The following is a 26435-nucleotide window of genomic DNA, read 5'->3' on the forward strand; positions in this document are numbered from 1 at the left end:
TGGCATTGTGTTGTGTGACAAAACTGCACATTTTAGAGGGGCCTTCTATTGTCCTCAGGACAAGGTGCACCTGTGTAATAATCATGCTGTTTAAATCAGGTTTTTGATGCGCCACACCTGTCAGGTGTATGGATTATCTTGACAAAGCATAAAATGCTCACTAACAGGTATGTAAACCAATTTGTGCACAAAATTTCAGAGAATAAGCCTTTTGTGTGTATGGAACATTTCTGGGATCTTTTATTTCAGCTCATGAAACATGGAACCAACACTTTACATGTTGCGTTTATATTTTTGTTCAGTGTAAATATATATTTTTATGTGTGTCAATGTATATGACACAGCATCTAGGATACTGTAGTATCACAGAGATTTAATATGTTCTAATTATATTTCTATGTGTAACATTAGGATAGTCTGCTCTTATAGGACATCATCCAGGGCGAGACTGTGAAGGAGATAACGTGTAATCAACAAGCTGTTTTGTGTGTAAGTCATGTTAATTGTTGTATGTATATTTGTCCCTTGTCGAATTAAGTATTATTAAACTGAATATTAACACCTTGTGATACTTTAGTATATTGTCATTGACTATGGTCTATTTTCTCCCAATGCTGTACAGTGCTTAAGACTAACATGCATCACTGTATGGAATATACACATTTTCTAATGCTGGAAGGAAATGCGAGGAGACGTTCCAGTTTTAGAACACAAATACATCCATTTTAATTTGAGAAAATACAAAAAGAAATCATGTACAATTTATGTACAAACTTTTTGTACAAGACAGTATATTTATCAGCAGATTATATTTGACAGAGTCAGGTAGATCAACTCAGCACCATCAAATTCTCCATATATCTATTTTCGCTTCGACAAAACTAAGTAGGCTTTTTCAAACTCCTGATTCCTGCAATGCCCATGTGCCAAAGAATCAGATATGTGACATGTGAGAGCAATGTCCTGAATTCCACCTGAACTGATAGGCAGCTGCCCCCCCCCCCCAAAAAAACTGAATTTTTTTCTCCATCAAAATCAACTTAAAAATTGCCAACTGCAATTTCAATGTGTTGTTAAGACTTAAATCCCCCATAGTATTATATATTTTATTACATCTAGTACATTTTCCAGCAAATAAGTTATATCCATCCTTTACAGCAAGAAAATAGATTAACAAAAATATGAAACAATGTGTGAAGTTTCATAGTTCTGACTCTTAAGTTGACTAAAACACTGACAGGTGGTCTCAAGCACATGAAACAGCCTGGCCTGTGCTCTCTGTGCATCCTTCAGTCATTCATACCTTCTACCACACAACAAACATGTTTTAACATCTCTCCCTGCAGTCTCCTAACAACAAGATAGGTACCTTAGGCTACAGACAGTACGACCAACACAGATGTATGATATGTTGAAGGTTGATGAGCAGTGTCCCTGCCCCATGTACCCTTCCCTCCTTTTCAATGCCACTTTTTGCTATAGTGGGTCTTCAAACAGGCCCTCCTTTAGACCTACAGCACTGCCTGGCACTCTACTGGCATAGAGGCATTGATGGCTTGGATGTTCCCCATGCCAGTATAAGATGCCATACTCGTATACATTTACTTCCCTTTCTGAGAGGAACTAACTCAATCCTTACTCATTCTGAATAAGTGAGTGAGTCTGTGAATGACTGAACGATGCTTGTTCAACAACACTTTTCATGGCACTTCAAAACACTCTAAAACTTTAGAGGCGTACATTGCAAAGACTTCAACATCTAATACAAACGTATGATATGGTATAGAGCAGTACCTTAGATTTGTGGAGTATTTGCGCTGGAAAGAGATAAAGCTTAAAAACCTTAGAATGTAAGAACAGGTTTCAGAACAGGTTTCAGTCCAGTGTTGTGATTTTTTTCCCAGTTTGAGTCAAACCATTCACACAAATTGTGGGTACACGTATTGAAAAAAAAATAAAACATTTAGATACAATGAAATGGACTATTCTGTAAGTATGTGTCTGCTTTGGGTTGTGATTTGTACCATTTGATTTCTGAGTAAAGTGGTATTTAAGTACTTCTGAATACAAAAAAAGAAAACTCTGTAAACAATCAATAAGCAGTAGTGACAGTTTCAAACAATCCATGGATATTACTATGGTAACATAATTGACTAGAGCTGACAAAATGGAATGTAAACCTAATAAGAAAAAACAATTTTAACAAGAACAGTAAAATTAAGTATGTCCTCTCTTTATTGTGATAAGCCTTGCTGAATTGGTGCTACCCTATGTCTGCATCTCTGTGATGGTTGATATTACCAGGTCAAATTACACCTACTCTTTCCATTTTATTGTTGCAATGTGGATAAGGATCTTTAATTTCAAAAGTCTAGTTTTTCTTTTTTTCCATATATGGCAAAATAATAATTTTGTCCTTTGTGAATACTATGTATAATGAATTAAGTCATTGTCAGTATCAAATATCAATTCCTTATTTTTCAGGCTAGCAAGTATATTATTAACAACCCAATTATACATTGATTTTTACTCACATATTTTCTGAAAATAATTCTACTTGCTACAAAGTGTGACGACAATGTAATCACAATTCAAAAGTTCACCCCAGGACAATGTCAATGAGCCCCACAGTAGAGTTGCAACACACCCAATAGACAGACAGAAAGCTCAGGTCATTTTGCTTCAGAAAGTCATGTGATCTATATAATGGGAGGAATTTACACAACATATTTAGACAGAAATATTTGGGGAGGGGTTCTCGCGAACGACAGGTCTTTAGAAATACATGATATTTTGTCTATATTATCATGGCTATCTGTTCACTGCAAACAACCTGATGATGGTCTAACAATCTCTCTCTGTCACATAGTTTGAAACATGTCCATGGAGAATGACAGTATACAGTATACACGCACATAAATACTTCAGTGTATCTCTCCTTAGAAAGAGACCTAATTTAGGTCAATCATTGATAGTGAAGGTAACACAGTTTCCCCCTCAGAAGAGAACAAATGGCGAAACGCCTCAGATCCAGCTTCATGCACCTTTCCGATTGGCTCTGTCTGGGTATTACTTACACCCATTGAAACTCAAGTTTGTTTTGAATTGTTTTATCCCATTTCTGTTTGACTCACACATCTGTATTCGTATTCACTTGTCGATGAAAATGAGCAGTCTTATACACAGCGATAAGGTTTACCAATACAGCTACAGAGATCCTTCAACTAAGCCAATCTACGTTTTAAGGAGCACTCAACAGTTAAGACAAAAGCTTAGAGTTAAATTTAGGTAATATCCTACACAATATTGACTTTTAATAATGAATATACTTTCAGGGATGGTCTTTGTTGCAAAGAGGAGAGGACTACTGTTCTTCAATGATGCATGTCTAATTATAAGTATTTCAGAATTTATATTAATCATTTTGGTAAGATTATGTTTAATAAAGCAATTAATTTGGGAATAAAATTTTTATATGCAATTATAGGCCTGGTAATATTAATAATGGATTACTTTCATAAAGCATTATTCACTAGGTCATGTGTACTAATAAGCAGAAATGTATTATGCTCATATGGATATAAAATAATCATGTTTGTTTATATAAAGTAGCCAGGTTTAGTTTTTAGTTGGATCATCTGTGACTCCATACCCTCTCATTTCCAAGGCTGCAGCTCTGTCTGGGTTGCTTTTGGATAAAAAAAAAAATCGGTCCATTTTGAACACACACTTGAGCCTTGACCAGGATAACATGAAGAACACAGGCAGTATTCTCCAGCATTCTTCATAGTCATCAGCGGCATCGTTTTAAACCAAACTATGATTGAGCTGTTCCCTAACGTTTACCTACATAGAGTTTAGAGGTGTTATGATGACATCAGGATTGGCAGCGGAGAACATCCAAGCTCTTTACTGCCTCCGTTACCAACCCTGTGCCAGGCAGTGGCTCTGGTCAAAGGAGGACCCATTGATGCCCAATTTACGCAATGTGTGGCATTGCTTCTCCAAATGTCTCAACAAACAAAAAACATTCAAATAATATGCTCATTTTTTTCATTCTTAAATCCCAATTTTCGCCAAAGATATCATGGCAAAGGTTTGGACTTAAAAGCTTTCCCTAAAGTTTTAGGGCACACAGCTAATGTTTGTAAAAAAATGTTCAGCTCAATCATAGTTGGTGTATTACCGGTGATGTGACTAAGTATAGAAACGTGTTTAATTAGTTCATTAGTTGATCCGCAACCCCAGACAGATCTAGTTCCTATTTGTCTTGGATGATTGTAGCCTTGATCCCACATGATGCTCCCCCAGAGGCTGAACCACCATCACAGACACACTGATGGAGAGATGATGATGATACCAATGTGTGCATTTAACTCAGATGTACCACCAATGTTCTTACTGAGGGGACACGTCGCTGCCATGTACAGTACACACATTGCATGTACATACCATATGCATCGTCTGTCCACACAAGGGAGAAGAGAAGGCTGTCTTTTCACCCCATTCATGTTTTCGCCAGGGACGAGACAAGGTTGTCCATTCACCCCTTTCATGTTTGCACATAAGGGATAGGACAAGGTTGTTCTTTCATCCCTTTTATGTTTTCAGTTTAAGGTGATCATCTGCGCTCTATTGTTATAGAAGGGCTCAGGGACATACCATGCGATGATAGGAGCTTGAAACGCTGTCATAGACATCATTATCATCCATATTCATTGTGATATCACCCGAACAGATGTAGGTACAGCGTAGCTATATACTCTGTCAGCCAGCTTATCCCAGAACTGTCTCTTACTGTACTCTGAGTCTCAAGACACCTGATTTTCAATATGATCCCATTCTACAGGACTGGAATGCATTAATTGATTACTCAACAGTGTGATGACATACAGTAGCATACCCTAAGCAGTGACGTAATGGATCTTTCCACATTACCACAGTACATCTCTCCAAATGACAAGCAGCTTTTCTTTCATTCAGTGAATCAACAACCAAAAAGCTGACATTTTCTGTGATGGTAGTTGTTTTGGGGTGATGTCAATGTTTCAAGTCGTCATGTTGCAAAAGAAGGTGGTTAGTTTTTGTGCAAATAGAACAGAAGCAGATTGGGAGTATGAGTGGTGAGCAGTGAACCCCAGCCAGTTTTGTGGAACTTTTGGAGATGTCATGATATTGTGATGAGAAAACTGCCGCGGCCCTCATCCTCCAACAACAAGTAGTAACCTCAGCTACAGTAGCCATGGAGTGTGGTCACACAAAGATGTGAACTATTGCAAATAATGACAGGAAGTACTTTTTCTTCTCTTTTTTCAACTCTTAAAATAATTTCAAAAAGTGCTAGGGGGATGAACAATCCTTATTTGATTGTCATTATGTACATCTCTATGGAAGATTGATAAATAAAACATTGTCCATTGTAGAGCATGGAAGTAACATTAAAGGTATACACATAGGAGGTCCCTTCAAGTTGTGGTGTTTATGTCAAACCCTTGATCTGTAGAATGAGTGGGGACCAATGAATCAACATCATCATCCCCGTTTGTCATCTCTCTTTCTCTCCTTTCGAAAGAGCGTCCAGACTTCTCACGAGTCATCAAGGGGGCCTGGTTTTCAGCATTCATCTTCAACTTCTCTGATTGGTGGAATCAGACTGCTAGTGGATTTGTATTGGTTGATTTGGTTGGCCATGTGAGTGCTCATGGGCTTGATCTGAATGTTCCGTGGGTAGGCATTTTCTGGTTCATCTGTAAACCATTTCCTTTCTGCGGAGGGATGGGGCAAAAACCAAATGTTAGTGTTCAATAATCTACATGGTGTCATGTGATATATTACTGTCTCAGTTTAAGTAGCAGTCTTTTATAGCATGTATGACCATCCAATCCAAAACGCCATGAGGGACCATAGGTTTCAGATCAGTTACTTAATTTCCTTCCAGATAAAGTCATTTCAACTTTGGTGTGTGCATGTGCATGAGTGTGTGCATGTGTGTCTGTGTGAATGGGAGTGTGTGTGTGCATTCAGCTTAGTGCTCAGGCTAGTGTGTTACAGAACAAGCGTGTGATGTTTTAAACTAAGGTGAAGTAAGATGTCTGTCGTCTAAAACAACCACAGGGTTATGAGTGCAAAACTTAATGCCTCATATACCTCTGCAATTTAGACTTCATATTTGTCATGCCTTCCTGTTTCGGGGAGGTGTCCGTTTGAGGTTTCGAGCCTACTCATATCGATACCCGAGCTATGATCTTTAGGTAGGCGTCGATCTTTAGGTAAGCGACGACAGTTTGTGTTAGGTGTGTTATATCGTCCGTGATAGGCAACACCTTGTCTCTGTGGCTCTAGTTGATAGAGTAATACTGAATCTGGATTACAACGTATTTCCAACACTTGGACAACATCAGTCATCTGATCGCATTCAATAGGAAAGAATATGTGCAAACACACAGACCTCTCACACAATGCAATTTGTCTCAAGCTGAAATAAAGCAAACTAAAAAACATGATAAATAATAAGGAAATTATACAAAATAGAGGCTCTGTCTAGAGAAAACTAAGAAAAATCATCATCAGGTGAATTAAGGTGTCAAGGAGGTAAAACAGAAAGATAAGTAGAGGAGAAAGGTTGGACCTCATGCAGTGCAGAGATGGTCCTGGGCATGACAGGGAGAGGGCAGAGGCAGCAGCAGCCATTTTGCTTTCCGTTGTTTGAAAGCAAAACTTAAACTGAGGCGTGATGACTTATCCTTACAGGAAAATAACAAAAACACTACAAAACCTCCCCTTGTCATAACAATCTCCACAGGGACAAAGTTATGATTAGAACCCCACGTTAAGGGTGCTATAGTAATAGTAGGACATGCAGAATCGTTAACTTGCATACCTTGGCTCATTCTATTCATCCTTGTTGCACTTCAGAAAGAGAAGTAGGTAATCTAATTAAGTATGGTATTACAATCTACAAGGCAAATAACATGTCTAAAACACAATCACTGATATGACTGGATCTCTTGCTGTACTCTATGTAAGCACTGACACTGTCTGCAATTTATCAAACCAAAATCCTATTTTCTAATACGAGGCCCCATTGCCAAAATAATATTTTTTTACACTTTTGTATGTTTTATGTTATTTCAATTTACTTACTGAAATGACCCCGACCCTACTTGTCAGATGTTCCCTTATCCCTTTCTACGTTTCTAGATACTGAACACCTACAATTCACTTCCCTAACATGCAATGTTGAAGAGGAATTTAACGTAAATGCTAAGGAACATTTAAAAGGACACTAAGACATTACAATTGATCTGTTGTATTTAATCTTAAGAATGAACCTAAAACATCTAACACGGTTTAGGGAGTGGTGTTGGTAGCATGATATATCACCATTATAATCAAATTCTCTGAGTAGCTTTAAAATAATGACTTATCGCTCAATATAACTTAATGTATATATGGTCTTATTCCATACTATGGAAAATATAACAAAATTAAAAACAGAACTAAAAATAAGCATTTGAGATTGAGAACTAGGAACATGGACATGCGATGACACAGAACAGACACAATAACCAGACAGATGTCCACACAGATGGTCGAATGATGTTTCTCGTTCATAGACAACCTGTAGAGTTTTGTCTATTTAAATGGTGTTACGTTAAATCCATAACCATGCCATACTGTTTGTACAAATACCAACATATAAGAAGGCTATGCCAATACGAGTCAAATTATAGTGTCGTATAGAAACTAACAGATCTAGCAAAAAACAGCTGGCATACCGGTCACCGGCTTTGTAGCAAGACAACATATGAGAGGTCTTTCTATGTCAAGGTTCCTCATCTTCTTTCGGTGGTATCTTGAGTTCTTAAATGAATGCTCAAATACAGGTTCAATGAGGTCAGCGGAAAATAAGAAGTGTTTTCTTTTGCTCTACAAATATTATTTGTGAAAATAATGCACATCAACGTTTCCATTCATGAGATCATGGTAGCTATGGAGGCAGGCTGAGAGCAAGGACCACATGCTGATGGTTATAGAGCAAACATTTCAACAAACATGACGTGGACGTTGAGCACATAATCTCACAAACAAAACACAAACCCCAACAAACACACAGATATGGATAATTGACCCAAACAGTGTCTCACACACACGCACACTCAAACACACTCTGGCCACAACCCTACATAGACAACACCCACACCAAACTTCGATCGGGAACGCATACTACACATGCCCGAGCAAACACAGACAGACACACACACACACAACAAACATCTCATCCACCTACTTCTGTTTGTGGCCGGCCTCCCGGGCCTTGCTGCTGCGGTTCTGCCGGTTGGTGGTGGGGATGGAGTGGACGGACGAGCTCTTTTTGCTGGAGGAATGGGAGGAGTGAGAGCTGTGGGAGAGGCTGGCCCGGGACTGGCCTGCGTTGTGGTCAAACTGCATCAGGCAGAAGATCAGGTCTGTGGGGACCAGCTCAAACTCATACGGAGGGTTGGTGATCACATACCTGTATACAGTAGAGGAGTTAGTGGAAGAGAGAACCAAACAATACTGTATAGTCAGTGTCTATTTTCAAAATAGAAAGTTAACAGGGTGGGGTTGAAAACTAATCAGTTACAAGATTTGAAAAAACGATTTATTTCAAATCAAAATTCTTCTCTGTGTTAGAGGCCAGAGGCCTGAAGGCCGGATCAAACATTTTGGGTAGCCTTCCACAAGCCCATTCCTCCTGACAGACCTGGTGTAACTGAGTCAGGTTTATAGGCCTCATTGCTCGCACACATTTTTTCAATTCTCCCCACAAATCTTCTATGGGATTGAGGTCAGGGCTTTGTGATGGCCACTCCAATACCTTGACTTTGTTGTCCTTAAGCCATTTTGCCACAACTTTGGAAGTATGCTTGGGGTCATTGTCCATTTGGAAGACCCATTTGCGACCAAACTTTAACTTCCTGACTGATGTCTTGAGATGGTGCTTCAATATATCCACATAATTTTCCTTTCTCATGATGCCATCTATTTGGTGAAGTGCACCAGTCCCTCCTGCAGCAAAGCACCCCCACAGCATGATGCTGCCACCCCCGTGCTTCACGGTTGGGATGGTGTTCTTCGGCTTGCAAGCTTCCCCCTTTTTCCTCCAAAACAGTTACATTTTTGTTTCATTAAACCAGAGGACATTTCTCCAAAAAGTACGATCTTTGTTCCCATGTGCAGTTGCAAACCGTAGTCTGGCTTTGTTATGGCGGTTTTGAAGCAGTGGTAGGCCTTGAAATACATCCACAGGTACACCTCCAATTGACTCAAATGATGACACAATTAGAATATCAGAAGCTTCTAAAGCCATGACATCATTATCTGGAAATTTCCAAGCTGTTTAAAGGCACAGTCAACTTAGTGTATGTAAACTTCTGACCCACTGGAATTGTGATACAGTGAATTATAAGTGAAATAATCTGTCTGTAAACAATTGTTGAAAAAATGTGTTGTGTCATGCACAAAGTAGATGTCCTATCCGACTTGCCAAAACTATAGTTTGTTAACAAGAAATGTGTGGAGTGGTTTAAAAACAAGTTTTAATGACTCCAACCTAAGTGTATGTAAACTTCCGACTTCAACTGTATAATATAATCATCAGTGGTGTAAAATACTTAAGTACAAATACTTAAGTACTTTTGGGGGTGTCTGTACTTTACTATTTATGTTTTTGCCAACTTTTACTTCACTACATTCCTAAAGAAAATAATGTAATTTTTACTCAATACATTTCCCTGACACCCAAAAGTACTCTTTACATTTTGACAGGAAAATGGTCCAATTAACACACTTATCAAGAGAACTTCCCTGGTCATCCCTACTGCCTCTGATCTGGCGGACTCACTAAACCACAAATGCTTTGTTTGTAAATTATGTCTGAAAGTTGGCTATCCGTCAATAAAAAAATAAAATAAAATTGTGCCGTCTGGTTTGCTTAATATAAAGAATTTGAAATGGTTTATACTTTTACTTTTGATACTTAAGTACATTTTAGCAATTCCATTTACTTTTGATACTTAAGTATATTTAAAACCAAATAATGTTCGACTTTTACTCAAGTAGTATTTTACTGGGTAACTTTTACTTTTACTTGAGTCGATTTCTATTAAGGTATCTTTACTTTTACTCAAGTAGGACAATTAAGTACTTTTTGCACCACTGACAATCATACTAATATTAAATATTATTCATATTAAAACTAATATTAAAACAGCTAATATTAAAACAGCTAATGTTGTGACACTAACTGCCTTGAGAGGCGAGAGAGACGGATGTTACATGTTAAAGATACACAGCGACGGTCTCACCGTTTGGTACACTGGCTAGGCGTGGCGAGGTGAGCGTCTCTCAATCTGTAGATTCCGAAGCACAACATGTTGTACGTCTTCAACGCTTTACAAAACAAATCTCCATAGCAACCGCCGTCCTGGAAAACAACAAATAACAAAAAAACATCAGGGTGTGTTTTCTAATAAAGTGTAATCATTTATCTAAGTGACAAAATAATTCAAGCCTTTGCAAATGTCAAACTGCAGTGCCCTTGATAAGTTCTGCTGAGTGTTTTTGTGGAGATAACAATATACAGTGTAAAAATTTCCTTTATATCATGCAGGAAATGACACAGAACAACATCCTTTCACTGTGTGACATGCCCCTTCAGAATCTGGCCCCTTCAGAATCTGAAGCACTCTTGACAACAACTGTAAAACCTTTAACACAAGATAAATAAACAATACCCTGATAAATTAAAAGGTAAAATAAATCATGGGATATTCTCAGACAGTTGCATTATTCCTTTCCATAAAACACACCAGAACCCTCCCTTCCTCCTCCTTAACAGAGCCCCTCTTGCGTGCTCTCTGTTCTTCACTTTGTATTAAGTGCCGCTAGGAGGCGAGCAGGCAGGATTGGGTGCTACTGGGGAGTGCCAAAATGTGTCAGCTCGGTTTAAACATCCACTTACCCCCAAGTCGGCAAAGGGCCCGTCATAGAGGGCTAGCTGGGCTACACGACACCTGTCTCGGTTGGCCAGTGTCTGTGGCGTGCTGTAGCCCCCTCGCAGGGCGTTCTCTTCGGCCAATAGAGCCTCTAGCTCCGGGGTGGCTCCCCCAGTCACCAGCGTCCGGATTAGGGTGAGGATATTATCGTTGAAGTATGTCTGCGGACATAAGAGGATGTGAGATCCGTAAGTAAGGATACGCCATTAGAGCCACAACGGTAGAGGATAAGTGGCAGATGGAGAAGGGGAGAGATGGGGAAGAATGAGGAGAGGTTTGGATGATAGGGAGGGAGGGAGAATGATGAGGAGAAAGGGATGGGAGAGAGGGATTGGGAAGCATGGCGAGGAGTGGGGGGAGGGGATAGGGAGAGATGGGAGAGAAATGAGGAAAGATGAGAAGGGATGAGGAGAGAAAAATTGAAAAATAGGGATGTTTAGAGAGAGACATGGAGTGGACGCGCCCCATGTTATCTAGACCCCGGGCCTGTCTCTTCATACAGGCCAGACAGAGAGGTGAGGAGACAGGGCAGACCAATTACAGAAAAAGGTTTTCTTGTACCGGAACTACTTCCATTTGACATTCATTCACCAGACTTGCTTACCAAGACAACTTCTACTCAACTTCTCCTCATAGACTGGTTTTGCAGGTTTCACATCAATACCATTACTCCTTTAATAAAATACATTGAAAAGCTGAAGCAAGCATGTTGATAATGCATATTGTTCCAACAGGTATAGAAATACAATAGCAGAATAGAAGCTCTAGTGCTCTATTTTAACAAACCTAACGCAATAGTAAATCTAAGCGCTGGCGGTAGCGCTGTAGGTCTGGGAATGTGTTTTCACAGCCGTTATTATGAGCGCAATACCTGCTGGTTGCCCGAAAGGCCTGGATTTTGATGAACAAACAAGTCATAGGTGTGACTTGGGCTTGGCCACTAACTGGCCAATCAAGGTGTTCCATTGCTTAATATTGTATGCGTTTGTCTCAAGTTCTGTAGGTTATTGATGGTCTTTGCGTTGTCATCTACTCGTCTGGGGGCAAGGAATATTCTTGCCCGAGTCCATTGTGAATTGATAATACAGTTTATTATATTGCATAGGCGACAGTAACAACTGATCGCAACAGTAAAAAAAAAACATCCAGTGTTTGTTCAATATGTAGGCCGGCATTGTAAAATAAGACTTGCCTAGTTAAATAAGTGTTAAATAAAATGTCTGGTGTTGACAGTCACCATTGTTGTATTTGGCTTTAACAAGTACAGGCCTTTTGTCATTGCACTTCTCCTCAAATAAAAACTACTAGGCTCCCGTAAAATGTATAGTATGTGTGAGGCACATTCTCAATAAGCAAGACATAGCCTAGGCCTACCGTTGATACTGCATTATAGGACTGAATCATTTAAAAACATTTGGAGGAGCGCATGTTTGGAAATTGGGATGGATACAAGCCGAGCACTGCAGGTAGGCTTATGTGAACTGTGAATAATGCAAAAGCATGACGAGTAGACCATTTAGAAACCTTTTATGGATAGGCTACTTCTAATGCATGGCCAGGATAAGAAATACATCCGACGCGTTATTGTGAAACCAGCTTTCGTTAAAGTAGGGTAAGGATTGCCTCCTGAGGGCTTGGTTTTTAATTAAACTAAATGGAAAACAAGCAATTGTTACAGGAAAATAACTTCAATGTTTTTAAATATGAGTGTCACCGGATAATCTCATCTCTCGTTCCATGGTGGGCATGGGGACATGTAGCCTACATGGAGGGGGTTTTACGCACATCCAAAATAATAACAGGAGATGGGCAATAAAATGTAATAGCCTACATAGATAAAAAGGGGATGTCCACTCACTGTTTTGCCGCTGCCAAACTTAATCTTTTAATAAAGCTTTGGTGATTAAGATTCATTTCAAAGCGGTCTCCCCAGCTAGCACAGTGGATCTGGGCCGATTCCGGCTGAGAGTCAGACTCTGCTGATGTGATGTGGCCAGAGTCTGGGCTGCCTTCGGCAGTATTACTTATGGCTAGGATTGAGCTCGGGACGATTCCGGTGTGAGTTATCTGGCCCAAATGTATTACTTGGGGCTCGGGCCAATTGAGGCTACTCTCTGGCAGATGATTACACGGGCTGCTTTATATAATTAATATTTTATTATTTTTCCATATTTTCTCATTGTTTCTGTGATAAAAAAATACATTTAACATTAAATGAAATTCTTTAAGAGTCCTGTGCAGTATTTTAGTATTTTGATACTTTGTTGATGGAGCCTCCCGAGTGGCGCAGCGGTCTAAGAAACTGGATCGCAGTGCAAACTGCGTTGCTACAGATGCTGTTTCGAGACCGGTGCTAGCCGCGACCGGGAGACCCATGAGGCGACGCACAATTGGACCAGCGTCGTCTGAGTTTGGGGAGGGTTTGGCTGGCCTGGATGTCCTTGTCCCATTGCACTGTAGAGACTCCTATTGCGGGCCAGGTGCATGCACGCTGACACGGTCACCAAGTGTTTAGTCTGACACAAAATGTTTTTTTGTGGATGGGATTAATTTGTATGTATAAAATGTATAATAGTAATATTTAAAATTACTAAATCGGGTAATTGTGTATACATTTATTTAAATTTGCATCGGGCCGCTTCTGGGGGGATTCTGGTAAGATGCCGGCAAAGTCGGCTGAATTCCGGTAGACAGAAACAGCCTAATGTACTTGGGCCGATTCTGGGCAGTCATTCATTTTGATTCCGGGCCAAGTCCGACAGCCGATTCCGAGCCGATTCAATCAGTTCCAGAGGGCCGCTTCTGGGCCGATTCCTCATTGCTAGCTGGGTCACAAGCCAAACCCTTTATCGATCCTGACTACTTGGCGAATGCATTGGTTGGGACAAAAAAACAGCCTTCACTGAGAGGAAGGGAGGCTATGCTTGTTTTTTAATGACATGAAACGAAATGGGAAAAAACTGTTTGTTTCTAAATATGAGGTTTACGGGCACAAATAGCACATCTCTTGTTCCATTCGCATATGGGCACTGTGTGACACGGCTGGATAGGCTGTGCTTCCGTTGTCAAAATCCATGACATAACTAACCTCGTTACAGCTAAAACCAGCTTTCGGTTGGTCTTAAATATCCCCAGATATTGCCACCCCTCTCACGCAAGCAAGCTCATATAAAACAGGTAAATGACCAATCTGGCGCTATGCTTTAACAGGTTAAAATTGCAAACGAGCGTGTGTTTGACAATTTCACTGGCTTAACACCAGCCGAAAATAGAGCCCCTAAAGTCCACGCTATCACTTCATGGAACACAGAGTTCCTATTGCAAATTTTTTCACAATATTGTTTTGAACATTCATTTTATGACTGATGCCCGCCTGAGCATTCTAGTCAATGCATTGTCATTTGTCACTGATGAAGATATATAATTAAAAGTGCATTAGAGTGGCTTGGAAATACAATTACACTTCTAAAGGAGGCAAATCTTTTTTAGGAAAACCTTTTGTCATCATTTTGATGTCACCAGAATGACTTTAGATGCAGTATAATGTTAGCTAGCTAGCATAGATTGAGTCGAGACCACCGGATTTTAGATAGCCAACGTTAACATTGCTAGCATTTTATTTTATATACACATTTTACTAGCTAATGACAACATTGCCATCTGTCTAAAGTACATTTTACGACATGATAATGATAGCAAACTTTTTTCCTACTAAATATTTGCCTACTTTAACAATGTCATCGTATTTCCAGGCTGCTATAGTGCAATTTAAGCGAAATTGTCATTAGCCGCTGTTAAAAATGACCGTGTTTATCACAACTTTTGGGCACCACTATGGCAGAGGGCGGCTTGATAACGTTAATAACAATGGTACTTTGTAGGGCAGTTGGTAGAGCATGGCACTTGCAACACCAAGGTAGTGGGTTCGATTTCCGAGACCACCCATAAGTAAAACGTATATGACTGTAAGTCATGCCCTGAGTGGCAGCTTTTCTCCCCAGGCTCCTGACAGCTCTGTGGAGATCCATGATGGATGAGCGCTGCCCATTAGCCACCCTCACCTCTGACCACAGCCAGTGTGTGTGTGAGGGCTACTCTGCTCTACTCTAACCTCACTCATGATGTAACAAGCTGGAATTAAGGCATCACAGCACCAGAGGGGAGTAGCGATGGTCGGAACGAAGTCACAAGATAATACTTTTTCCGTATCTTGTCTTCAGGAAAAGGGCTGACATTGTTGGAAGATGAAAGTGTTTTGAAGGCCCACCTTGCGTGTCATATGTGCCATTAGAGGGAATCTCAGCACATTTTTACAAGGCACACCTGTTAATTGAAATGCATTCCAGGTGACTAGCTCATAAAGCCGGTTGAGAGAATGCCAAGAGTGTGAAAAGCTGTCATCAAGGCAACGGGTGGCTACTTTGAAGAATCTCAAATATACAATATATTTTGATTTGTTTAACACTTTTACTCCATGATTCCATATGTGTTATTTCATAGTTTTGATGTCTTCACTATTATTCTACAATGTAGAAAATAGTAAAATAAAGAAAAATCCTTGAATGTATAGGTGTGTCCAAACTTTTGACTGGTACTGTACCTTGTTAAAAGATCTAATAAGCCCCTTGAAAGTTCGTTTCGTGACACTTTATATGAGGAGTGGTGGCAACAACTTCCATTTTGATGTCAGTGGAGCTGGCAGCGCTGTCTGATCAATGTGGCATTTCATTTACCAACTTCTGCCTACTCCGTATTGCTACCGCGCTGAGCAGATCTTATGATGCTACCACATCCTTTAAGTCTACCCCTTTATTCTGTGTGTGTGTGTGTGTGTGTGTGTGTGTGTGTGTGTGTGTGTGTGTGTGTGTGTGTGTGTGTGTGTGTGTGTGTGTGTGTGTGTGTGTGTGTGTGAGTGTGTGTGCGAGCATCTGTGTGCGCCTGCGTGCGTGTAACCAGCATTAGAGACAGCAGACATGGGTGCAGGTGAGTAGACATTACCAAGTATACACTACTGAGTTTACAGTCCTTAGTATACAGTACTTAGTTAAGTATGCACGTCTTATAGTAAACCCACTATATGTGTATTGTCCTGTGGCCGCTGTCATCTTGTATGAAAGACTCAAAGCCAATCACTTCAAGCCCTTGACTGCTGCATGTTGCAGCAGTCAACTGTTTCCCTCCTCAAATGCTGCTTCACACTATGGCAATAATAGCCACTAGCCTACCTAAATAAAATATTAATTAAAATATGGATTAAATATATATTTAAATATCGATAAAATAGACTTCAATTTTACAAAAAGGTCTCCTGGTGACTTCTACCCCGTACCTGAGAGACATTTAGTATGATGTTGGATTAAATAGAGGATAAAGAGGATAAATGATCTAGTGCATACTAAGAACTGTGTAAACTGAGTAGCTTATACTTAGTATTGTCTACTCACTGCACTCATGAGAGAGTCCAGCACGCTGACAGCGAAGGCGGTTCCGCAGGCGAAGGGCTGTGTCAGGTACAGCTCTGTGTCCGGGTCATCATCATCATCTTGGTCCAGGAACTGAACGTTGGAGTCGTTCACTGAGAGGGGGGAGACCCAAAACACAGTCAGAGAGAGAGAGAGGGCAAGGAGGACACAGCACAGCATGCCAAACACACACCCACACACACACACCTGAGGACCAGAGAAGTAGAGAATCGCTGGGTGACTTAGCTAGGGCACTTTTGTGTTGGTGAACTGTGAAGCGTTGTTCGATTTTAGAGTGTTTTTGTGACCCATTGAGTCAATATAAACCAATATTCCTAGTTGGAATCCAGTGTTAATGTTGCTAGTCAACCCCCAGTCTTAGGCCCTGACCGGAACAGAATCATTCACTATATTAGAGGAAGACACTTACGGGTCCTTCTATGACTCAAGGGCATATATTCTCACAGGTCTCAGGTCTGGAGGTATAGAATAGATAGTGGTGTTTGAACCAAAGCGTTATGGATTTGGCATTCATGGTAGATGCACAGTACATTCCGTCATGAACAAACCATTTCTGTAATTGCATTCAGGACATGGATTTTACCTAGTTGTGCGAAACACCTCAATCCACCATATTGTGATTTTTATATTCAAGATGATATTGTTCAGGTGAGAAGATCATGCACGTAATGTAACATGCATTTTAAAGCTTCATTGATATCTCAGATAAGAAAATGTGTGGTCACATCGTCACCTATTGAGATATTGAGGTAATTACCTTTTCCTGAAAGTCAAATGATTATTTAAAACAACAATAATAACATAGAGCTGTGGGGTAAATTCACATAGCCACAGCCTGCTTTTAAAGATCGAAGTAATACGACATTCTGAAATTGTTTATGATGAAAAAAGTTCAAATCATAACATGGCCAGGGTAGAAAAATCTCTTTCTATACTGTGTAGAATATTGCTAACCAGAGGAAATGAACACAAGATGAAACCATATAATAACAAACTTATTTTCAACCATTCGTGAAGATGACTTTCCCTAGTAGAAGCGTCTGGTCTTTATTTAACCTCAGATGAGAGGGTTCTCTTTCTAGCGCCAGTGGACAAGAGCCTGCGATCCAACTGCATTTGATAAGAGGCTTCACACAACACAAGGCTTTCTTTGACTCCTTCAAAAAAAAGAAGCAACAACCCCAAAAATAAATAAAAATAAACATCATAAAGGGAAGGATTGATCTATAGTTTTTTGAAATATGATTTCTTCCCAGGCTTCCTCTGTGCTGCAGAGGAACAGACATGTCAGTCAACCAGACAAGGGGGCTGATGATGCAAACGGGCCCAGGCCAAAGAGACTGAACCGGGAGGTGGTGGGGTGTTGAGGGAGGGGTTGGGGTCGGGAGTGGGGTGTGTGCTATGAAAACAGCCACAAGGACAGACCGAGCAATGATCAAAGTGCCGGAACGATGCTCTGAAAAAAACGAAACGGAAAAAAATAAAAACACCACGGAAAAAAATCATTAAATAAAAGGCCAAAACAAGACAGTCCATTTTTCAACCAGAAACCGAGAATTAAAAATAAAAAATGTGTTCAAAGTGAAGCCATGGGAGCAGCCAGCGAGGACCTCGGCTGCAGCCAGATACATCAAGACAAGATGATAGAGATAGAGAGATAGATAGAGAGAGCGAGGGGGGGGGGGGGGGAGAGAGAGAGAGAACAAAAGAACGAAAGATCGGACGGCAGCGAGCGGACAAAAGCCTGGCTTACCCAGCTCAGTTATCATTTGTATGTTGATTCCACAGTTTTTTTCCTGACTGAATGAAACCAAAGGCAGTATTTTGCCAGGTTTAGCTAATGACAGTAAGACGTGTGGAGAGCAGAGGGGGGAGAGATAGGGTCGTTATTGGAACAGCTTCAAAGAGAAGAGAAAAAGAAAGGCAGTTCTGTCTGAGACCACGCATCATGTCAACCACAGGATTAGACACTGACTGTATGTAAAGGTAGCCATGGTTGTCCATGACATGCAACTACGGCACCAGAGATTAAAGTACATAGCCCAGATGCGACTGAACCATACCACTAAAACACAAATTGCCAATTTGTACGGCTTTTAAGATACCAAAGGGATTTACAATGTTGTATACATAAACCAACTTTATGTGACTCCATCAAATTGATCTTGCAATTCAGCCAGCTTCTTAACATTTTCCATTAGACTTGCATCTTGACTATGGTGCTGTAAACTGACAACATTGACACTACAATTATAGTGTATAGTTCCAGACTGATGTTCCCCACTTTACTATCTTCCTACTCTCAGAGAGGAGGATGACAATGTTAGTGATGCTGGTACTAATAACCAGGGCCTGACACTATATGTGGGGGTGGAATTATTCTAAATCAAACATAGCTGAAAGTATTCCAAATCAAAACGGACCTGTGGAATTCATTCATATCCAACCAAATACTGCAAGATAAACCTGAATAGCTACACTTGTTTTGTTGATTACATATGTAGTACTCAAGAGTTTGAAGAAAGAGAGGTGAGAAAACATTCATGCTGCTTCATGTCCCTGTTTCTCTCCCTGTCTCTATCGGTGCCTCCATCCATCTCTTAGCCTCCTCACGCCTCAATGCTTTCTAATTGGGTCAGAGGGGAGAGATAGAGACAGAGTGGCCGGTCTCTAGTGCTTTATTCAGGGGTGATAGAGTGGCTCTAGTGGCCCTGGTCTCTGGTGCTTTAAAAACCCTCAGAGATGTGAAACTTTCATGAGTCCCCTGGACCACATGGAATATTAGAGAACACAGCCAGCGCCATTGTTATTATTAAATGCACCCATGTTGCTACTGTGGCACTTTTTAGCTTCCTCTCGCACTCTCTTTTTACTCTCCCTCTCCATCAGGCTGTTAATGGACAAATGGGACCTGCAGGAAGTGAGAGTGTTCTGACTTCGTAACGAGACATCTCAGTTAGAACGTACACAAAGAGAGTGACATTTGAAATGACAACAAATGCTCAGTTTTGTATCTAAATCCATACAAATCTCAGCCAAAGTCACTAATCGTTAATCTTTATCATCAACATATCGCTAGAATTAGTCATCACAGCCATAGAAAATAAAGAGTTCGGCCAACTAACCGCCACATTGGCATCAAACGTTCCACAACAAAAACATTCAAAGTGTTCAAAGTGTTGGAGTTGGAGTGTTGGAGCCAACATGGCGGTCCTGAAGATTCTAAATCTCTAAGTGAGTTGGCCAAACTCTGTGTACAATGTCACAATATTTTCCCAACAGGCAAATGACATCACAACAACCAGAAAGTGGTTGAAATGACATCATTGTTTCAACGTGTTTTACCCGCTGGGATCTATCAGTAGTAAATGGTCAGTTGGTCAGTTCTGTGTCTCACCTAGTTCAGTGATGATGGGGATGTTGGCGCCGGTGGTGACGGAGGCCTGGCGTACTAAACCATGTACTGGACTGCTGTCTGGAGATGACCGGTCCATTCCAGGAGGCGTGAAACCTACACAGAGCACACAGAAGGATGCACACAAAACCATTGAAACTAACAGCAAGAGCTAGATACCCACAAAAACAAGATGTACCGAAACCTACATCACACAGAAAAAGCTATATTTGTACACAAACTGACACAAAACCACGATATATTCCATTATTGAAAGCGATGGCATAGAGAAACAACAATACAGACGGATACAAGACAATGAGATGTAATATTACAACACAGAGAGAAATACACCAAACCATGAGATATCACACTGATATCACTTCACAAATCACATACCTCAGCTTCGGTGATTGAAAAGGTTATATGTAATTTTGTTTTAAAACAAAGTATGTTGATTGACCATACACAGTCTGTCAAATGCCACTATAACTTAGTAACACTAGACTATTCAGTAAAAGCTGCTGGGCTTACTGACTGAGATGGGCTCTTTGTATTGTTCAGAAGTGCAGATTGAAAGATGTGTAGACAGGGACGGGGAAAATGAAGCAGGCGCTTCCTAAAAATGTCAATATGGATATTGCGCTTTTAGGGGTCAGCTGAGAGACACATTTAGCATTCGCATCCTTCCATCAACCTGCCTGCCTTCCATACATTTTATATGTGCTTCATTTTGTTACCATAAAATTGGCGAAGTGGATCCTGAAAACCTTTTATCGGGAAAATAACTGTGCGATTTTCGACCATGAAATACAAGAGGCGAGTGATGGGTATGAATTCACATGACTTCACATTTTTGCATTTCCTCAAAGTGACACAAACGCCTTAAATCAGTAATGCTTGATACATAATGCATGACCTGTGTTGTGACATCCATCATTTAGTGCTGACTGAAGCAAAACGCCACCTCATAGTTCTACAGCACAGCAGCGACAAAACAACGCACGACGGGAATATATTCAGGTCACAAAGTTTTATAACAAATGTTAGACATTGGAGAGTAGTTGGGAGGATGGAGGGGTGGGGGGGGGGGGGGGGGGGACTTGAGGGGCTGTTGTACAGTACAGAGCTTCTCACCCTCCTCACTACAGAGGACAACACCAACAGTTCAGCATTCATCACAAACTAGAGGCTAAACTGAATTATCTACACTCTTGTTATGTCAATTACTGAAACTGGGGATAGGCACGGTTTGTAGCAGTCAGAGACTGGAAGATCACTCAGAGTATGCTTCATTTTGTTGACGTCTATAAAATGTTACATTTATATCTCCTGAGAATGACATTTACATTTACATTTAAGTCATTTAGCAGACGCTCTTATCCAGAGCGACTTACAAATTGGAAAGTTCATACATATTCATCCTGACAATGACAACTGGGTTTTGGATATTGCCTCTAAAAAAACATTATTCTTACATGATCACAGTAAACAACAAGTCAAATATACAGTATCCAATTGTGAAAGAACTAACAATGGATAAAGTGAATACATCTGAAAATTTGATTTTCCAACAGAGAGGGCAATGCGTCAAAATCAGTTCGGCTACAAGTGACCAAAAGTTAGATGGAGAAAACTGGAGAGTTCTACACAAATCATTGACTATCAGTCAGATTGTATATCGGAGTGGATTCATTATAATGTCTTGACTGCATTTGGCATGTACTTTTCTAGACATCTAATACTGACAAACAAGAGGGAAATAGATTTTCTCAGAAAACAAAATTGTTTTACGGCTTCCATACCATACAGGAGCAAATGCATCCGTGTGGGCTATAGACCCCCCCACCCCCCTCAGCCCACAGGCACAACTTAGCTCTGCGGTCTACAGACTACATCGTACCGTAGACCGCAGCCATGTGAACGTCTCCCTAGCGATACAACTCTTTACTTATTCATGTGCACCTTCTTGCTTTAAACTTCACACCCCACATCTGAACAGGACATTGTCAGGGAGGAAGGAATCCACAAAGCTATACACTGTGATATATTACACCTGTGCGTGTGTGCGTGCGTGTGTGCATGTGCGCTCTTAAACTGCAATATGCATCAGTGGAATGGATACAGACGATGTAAGACAAACTCATTGATAACAATAGGCTTCATCAATCGACCGCTGTGACAGGCCTTTGGTTCCCAACCTTTTTCGGTCACTGTACCACCAACTGAATTTTGCTCTGCCCGGAGTACCCCTGAAGTATCCCTTCGTGTATTTTTACCAGTAAGCCTATGACATCATGAGTCTTATCAAGTACACCCCTGTGGATAGGCCAAGTACCCCCAGGGGTTATTGTACCCTTGTTGGTAACCACTGGTGTAGGCCCTCCATGTCTGTGAATACTGCTCCCGTGAGCAACAGAGACCTCCGATTTAGTCTGCTCATTGTGAGACAGCACATCACTCACTCAGACCAGGAGAAATAATAGCATTTTCCTACATCATGTGGAAGTGCTTGGCATATTACGCATAAGTTAGTTGGTCTATCTATGCGTAAGATTCAGTCCCTCCATTATTTTCTGATCGTAATTTTTGTTGCCTTCTCAACAATCCCCCGCCTATAATGCGATGGTTTGCAAAATTGACCAATCGCTGTGCTATTACCACATAAAACAATCACACACAAAAAAAAGAGGGCTTGCAATTGTAACCAATCACCGCACTGTTACCTCATAAAATGGTTCAGTGAAGCCACACGTCAACACATTTTTTCCCCCAACATAGTATTTTCCTGACAAATTGGGACACAATAATTAAAAATCGACATACAAAATGTCAGAATTGCAGCAGCAAAATCAAGCATTTCTGCCCGCAAATATGACAAAAACACACTGCAGGATCCTGGAGGGACTGATTAATAGATAAATGGAGGAGGTGGAGGATGGACTGCCATGAAAAACAGCTGAAGAAGGCTGTCTGGTGATTAGTACTGGCTGGTTAAACATGATGACACCTGATGGGATATGAGGCTTATCTGTTTGTCTGAATGCATCAACAATCTGTTCCACTCAGTCTGCCAGACAGACAGACACCATAACAACAGTCATGTGGTTTCACATCATTAAAGGATATTATTTATGAGGTTGAACACCACTTTCCATTTTATTTACCGTGTTTATTTACCATTCTTTAAAAAATAACTGATTTAAGTGGTAAAACTATCCTCTTCCCTCATCTCCTCTCCTCCTCTCTTACCCTCAACCCTGCAGCCAGAACAGAACAGTGCAGAACAGTATTGTATCTTGTAGGCCAGTCAGTCCTTACCTTGGGAGTTAGCCTGCAAGAGCCCGATGCTGTCGTCAAACTGCATAGACTTGATGTTGAGCGACGCCAGAATGCATTCCTTATCCTGCAGCGAGGCGTCGTCGATATTGTTCTGATTGGCCGACAGTATCACGCACATGTCGCAGAGGTTGATGTTGACAGCCCTTAAATCTGCACGACTTAATGGCGTACCCTTCAGGCGCGGTGAAGAAAAGAGACGGACAGAGAGAAGAGAGAAGAAGGGGGAGAGAAACTAATTAGAGACTAAGTGATGGGTGCTTTGGGAGATTAGATAACAAGTATTGTAGTTTTAGCGGCAGTGACATTCAGCTGATCTAACTGGGCACTGGGGAATCAGAGACGTGGACTAATCTAAAGGGTAGTGGGCGCTGAAGGCTAACAGCCTTGGTTTCTTAGGGCTCTCTGATACTCAGTCAAGGAAGCATTAACAAGCTCTAAAGCAGGCAGCCATGCCAGACTTTCACATCTGAGATGGCCAAGGAAGGGCAGCTGCAGTGTATTTTAACTCCGTATGAATAGACAGGATTCGCTGCTGTGAATTGATGGAAGATTGAATTCAGGAACCGGTTGTGGAATTGACAAGAACAGCCACAACAACCACGACAAATCACAAACAAATCCACAAAGGAAATACTATATCACTAGGTAATGCTATGCTGCCATTACTGCTTTATCACTGCTTACAGTCATTTTACCCTTCACCTTAGATTTTTTTCATTCAGACAGTGCGAGGCAACAAAGGGAAGAGATCTCATAAGTCAACTGAGATAAGAAAATACAAGTAAACAGTCTCAAAATAACAACGGTACAGCTGGGTTTGGTATTGAATCCTGGAGCGTTGTTACACTGGTCTACTCACAGATAGAACTGATCGTGATGGCATTCTATGGTATTGTAAGTACATTATGTTGTCAGTTGTATAACTTTGGCTTGTAACCGTACACATTACAGTGGTACTCACAGGTAGTATGGAGACCTTGGGGAAGTTGTGTAGGGTTTCCCACTCTCTCCTCAGGTACTCCAGCGAGCCCACAAACACTATGGGCTTCAGCTCGTGATAATGGAAGTTGCTGGCTCTCAAAGGCATCACCAAGTTTCGCAGCCCCACTAGAGCGGACGTGACATCTCCAAATATACAGACCACTACATGGCCGCTCAACACCGTCATGGATGCCTCACTCCGGGTCTGAGTAGGGAGAGAGAGAGGGGAGAGAGGGGGAGAGAGAAAGAGTGAGAGGAGGGAGAGAGACATGGAGACAAAGAGAATATTGGGGCACGAGAGAATGAGAGAATAATGGGACGAGAGAGGGATTGAGAGAAACAAGAAAGAAAGAAAGAAAGAAAGAAAGAAAGAAAGAAAGAAAGAAAGAAAGAAAGAAAGAAAGAAAGAAAGAAAGAAAGAAAGAAAAGGAGATAGAGGACAAACGCATAGTAGTCAGAAAACAGAGAGGCAGAGTGCTGATGAGAAACCCTGCAGCCCCACCCTTTGCGGTGTTAGGCTCAAGGTGAACCCGGTACAGCTCAATGCAGTTCATACACTAAATGGTCAAGGAGTAAGGTGTATAAAACTGCTTTTCAAAGCCATGCTTGTGGTGGTTTTATACTATGACCCAGTACATAGAAAACAGTCGACTCACCTTGTAACAACAGAGAGGCATTGAGAGAAATGTGGATATACATTATTAGTATGTGGTTGTTACCGCTATGTGAGGGAAACGGTTTCTTTAGAGCCTACCGTACCTCAACAATGCTTCATTTTTGGCCCAATAGGTGCAAATAATTTCCAACTCCATTAGAATATTTATCATACTACACAGCTAAAAACAGTGGAAACACATACCGTATCAGTCAAACGTTTGGACACACCTACGCATTCAAGGGTTTTTCTTTATTTGTACTATTTTCTACATTGTAGAATAATATTGAAGACATCAAAACTATGAAATAACACATATGGAATCATGTAGTAACTTAATGCAATCAGTTGTGTTGTGACTGTAGGGGTGGTATACAGAAGATGGTCTTTTACCAAATAGGGCTAAGTCCATATTATTGCAAGAACAGCTCAAATAAGCAAAGAGAAATGACAGTCCATCATTACTAAGACATGAAGGTCAGTCAATCCGGAAAATGTCAAGAACTTTTAAAGTTTCTTCAAGTGCAGTCGCAAAAACCATCAGGCGCTATGATGAAACTGGCTCTCATGAGGACCGCCACAGGAAAGGAAGACCCAGAGTTACCTCTGCTGCAGAGGATAAGTTCATTAGAGTTAACTGCACCTCCAAATAAATGATTCACAGAGTTCAAGTAACAGACATCTCAATTTCAACTGTTCATAGGAGACTGCGTGAATCAGGTCTTCATGGTCGAATTGCTGAAAAGAAACCACTACTAAAGGACACCAATAATAAGAAGAGACTGCTTTGGGCCAAGAAACACAAGCAATGGAGATTTGACATTAGAAATCGGTCCTTTCGTCTGATGACTCCAAATTTGAGATTTTTGGTTCCAACCGCCGTGTCTTTATGAGACGCAGAGTAGGTGAACGGATGATGGTTCCCACAGTGAAGCATGGAGGAGGAAGTGTGATGGTGTGGGGGTGCTTTGCTGGTGACACTGTCAGTGATTTATTTTGAATTCATTATATTTAGAACACTTAACCAGCATGGCTGCCACAGCATTCTGCAGCGATACGCCATCCCATCTGATTTGCGCTTAGTGGTACTATCATTTGTTTTTCAACAGGACAATGACCCAAAAACACACTTACAGGCTGTGTCAGAGCTATTTGACCAAGAAGGAGAGTGATGGAGTGCTGCATTTGGGATGAGTTGGACCGCAGAGTGAAGGAAAAACAGCCAACAAGTGCTCAGCATATGTGGGTGGCTACTTTGAAGAATCTAAAATAGATTTTGATTTGTTTAACACTTTTTTGGTTACTACATGATTCCATGTGTTATTTCATAGTTTTGATGTCTTCACTATTATTCTACAATGTGGAAAATAGTACAAATAAAGATAAACCATTGAATGAGTAGGTGTGTCAAAACTTTTGACTGGTACTGTACATAAAAAGTTTAAGATCATCAAACTGTACAACTGAAAATCATCTTCGGAGTCACACGTACTGTAGGACAATACCTACCATATCTGTTGATGGGTAGGTACTGTATCCCT

The 26435-nt window shown here is 40.8% G+C and overlaps 1 protein-coding gene across 14 annotated transcripts in view; it reads right to left on the reverse strand.

Moving 5' to 3' along the window:
* Positions 1–695: 695 nt before the first annotated feature.
* The window catches only part of kcnma1a (potassium large conductance calcium-activated channel, subfamily M, alpha member 1a), a 261503-nt gene continuing 235763 nt past the window's right edge, over positions 696–26435 (reverse strand). For 5 of the 14 annotated variants that reach the window (XM_071393538.1, XM_071393540.1, XM_071393539.1 and 2 more), the window contains 10 exons: positions 24220–24444; positions 23238–23430; positions 19920–20033; positions 18276–18359; positions 16484–16614; positions 11006–11200; positions 10350–10468; positions 8291–8515; positions 6881–6909; positions 696–5765 (listed from right to left, as the gene is read on the reverse strand). In XM_071393538.1, the coding sequence (XP_071249639.1) occupies positions 5614–5765; positions 6881–6909; positions 8291–8515; positions 10350–10468; positions 11006–11200; positions 16484–16614; positions 18276–18359; positions 19920–20033; positions 23238–23430; positions 24220–24444 (1467 nt within the window). In that variant the 3' untranslated portion in view covers positions 696–5613. Of the gene's footprint in view, positions 5766–6880; positions 6910–8286; positions 8516–10349; positions 10469–11005; positions 11201–16483; positions 16615–18275; positions 18360–19919; positions 20034–23237; positions 23431–24219; positions 24445–26435 lie in introns of those variants that run through there. The other 9 variants (XM_071393543.1, XM_071393542.1, XM_071393541.1 and 6 more) reach the window with 4 other exon arrangements.

This window comes from Salvelinus alpinus, chromosome 3, assembly GCF_045679555.1.
Source record: "Salvelinus alpinus chromosome 3, SLU_Salpinus.1, whole genome shotgun sequence".
Taxonomy (NCBI): Eukaryota; Metazoa; Chordata; class Actinopteri; order Salmoniformes; family Salmonidae; genus Salvelinus; species Salvelinus alpinus.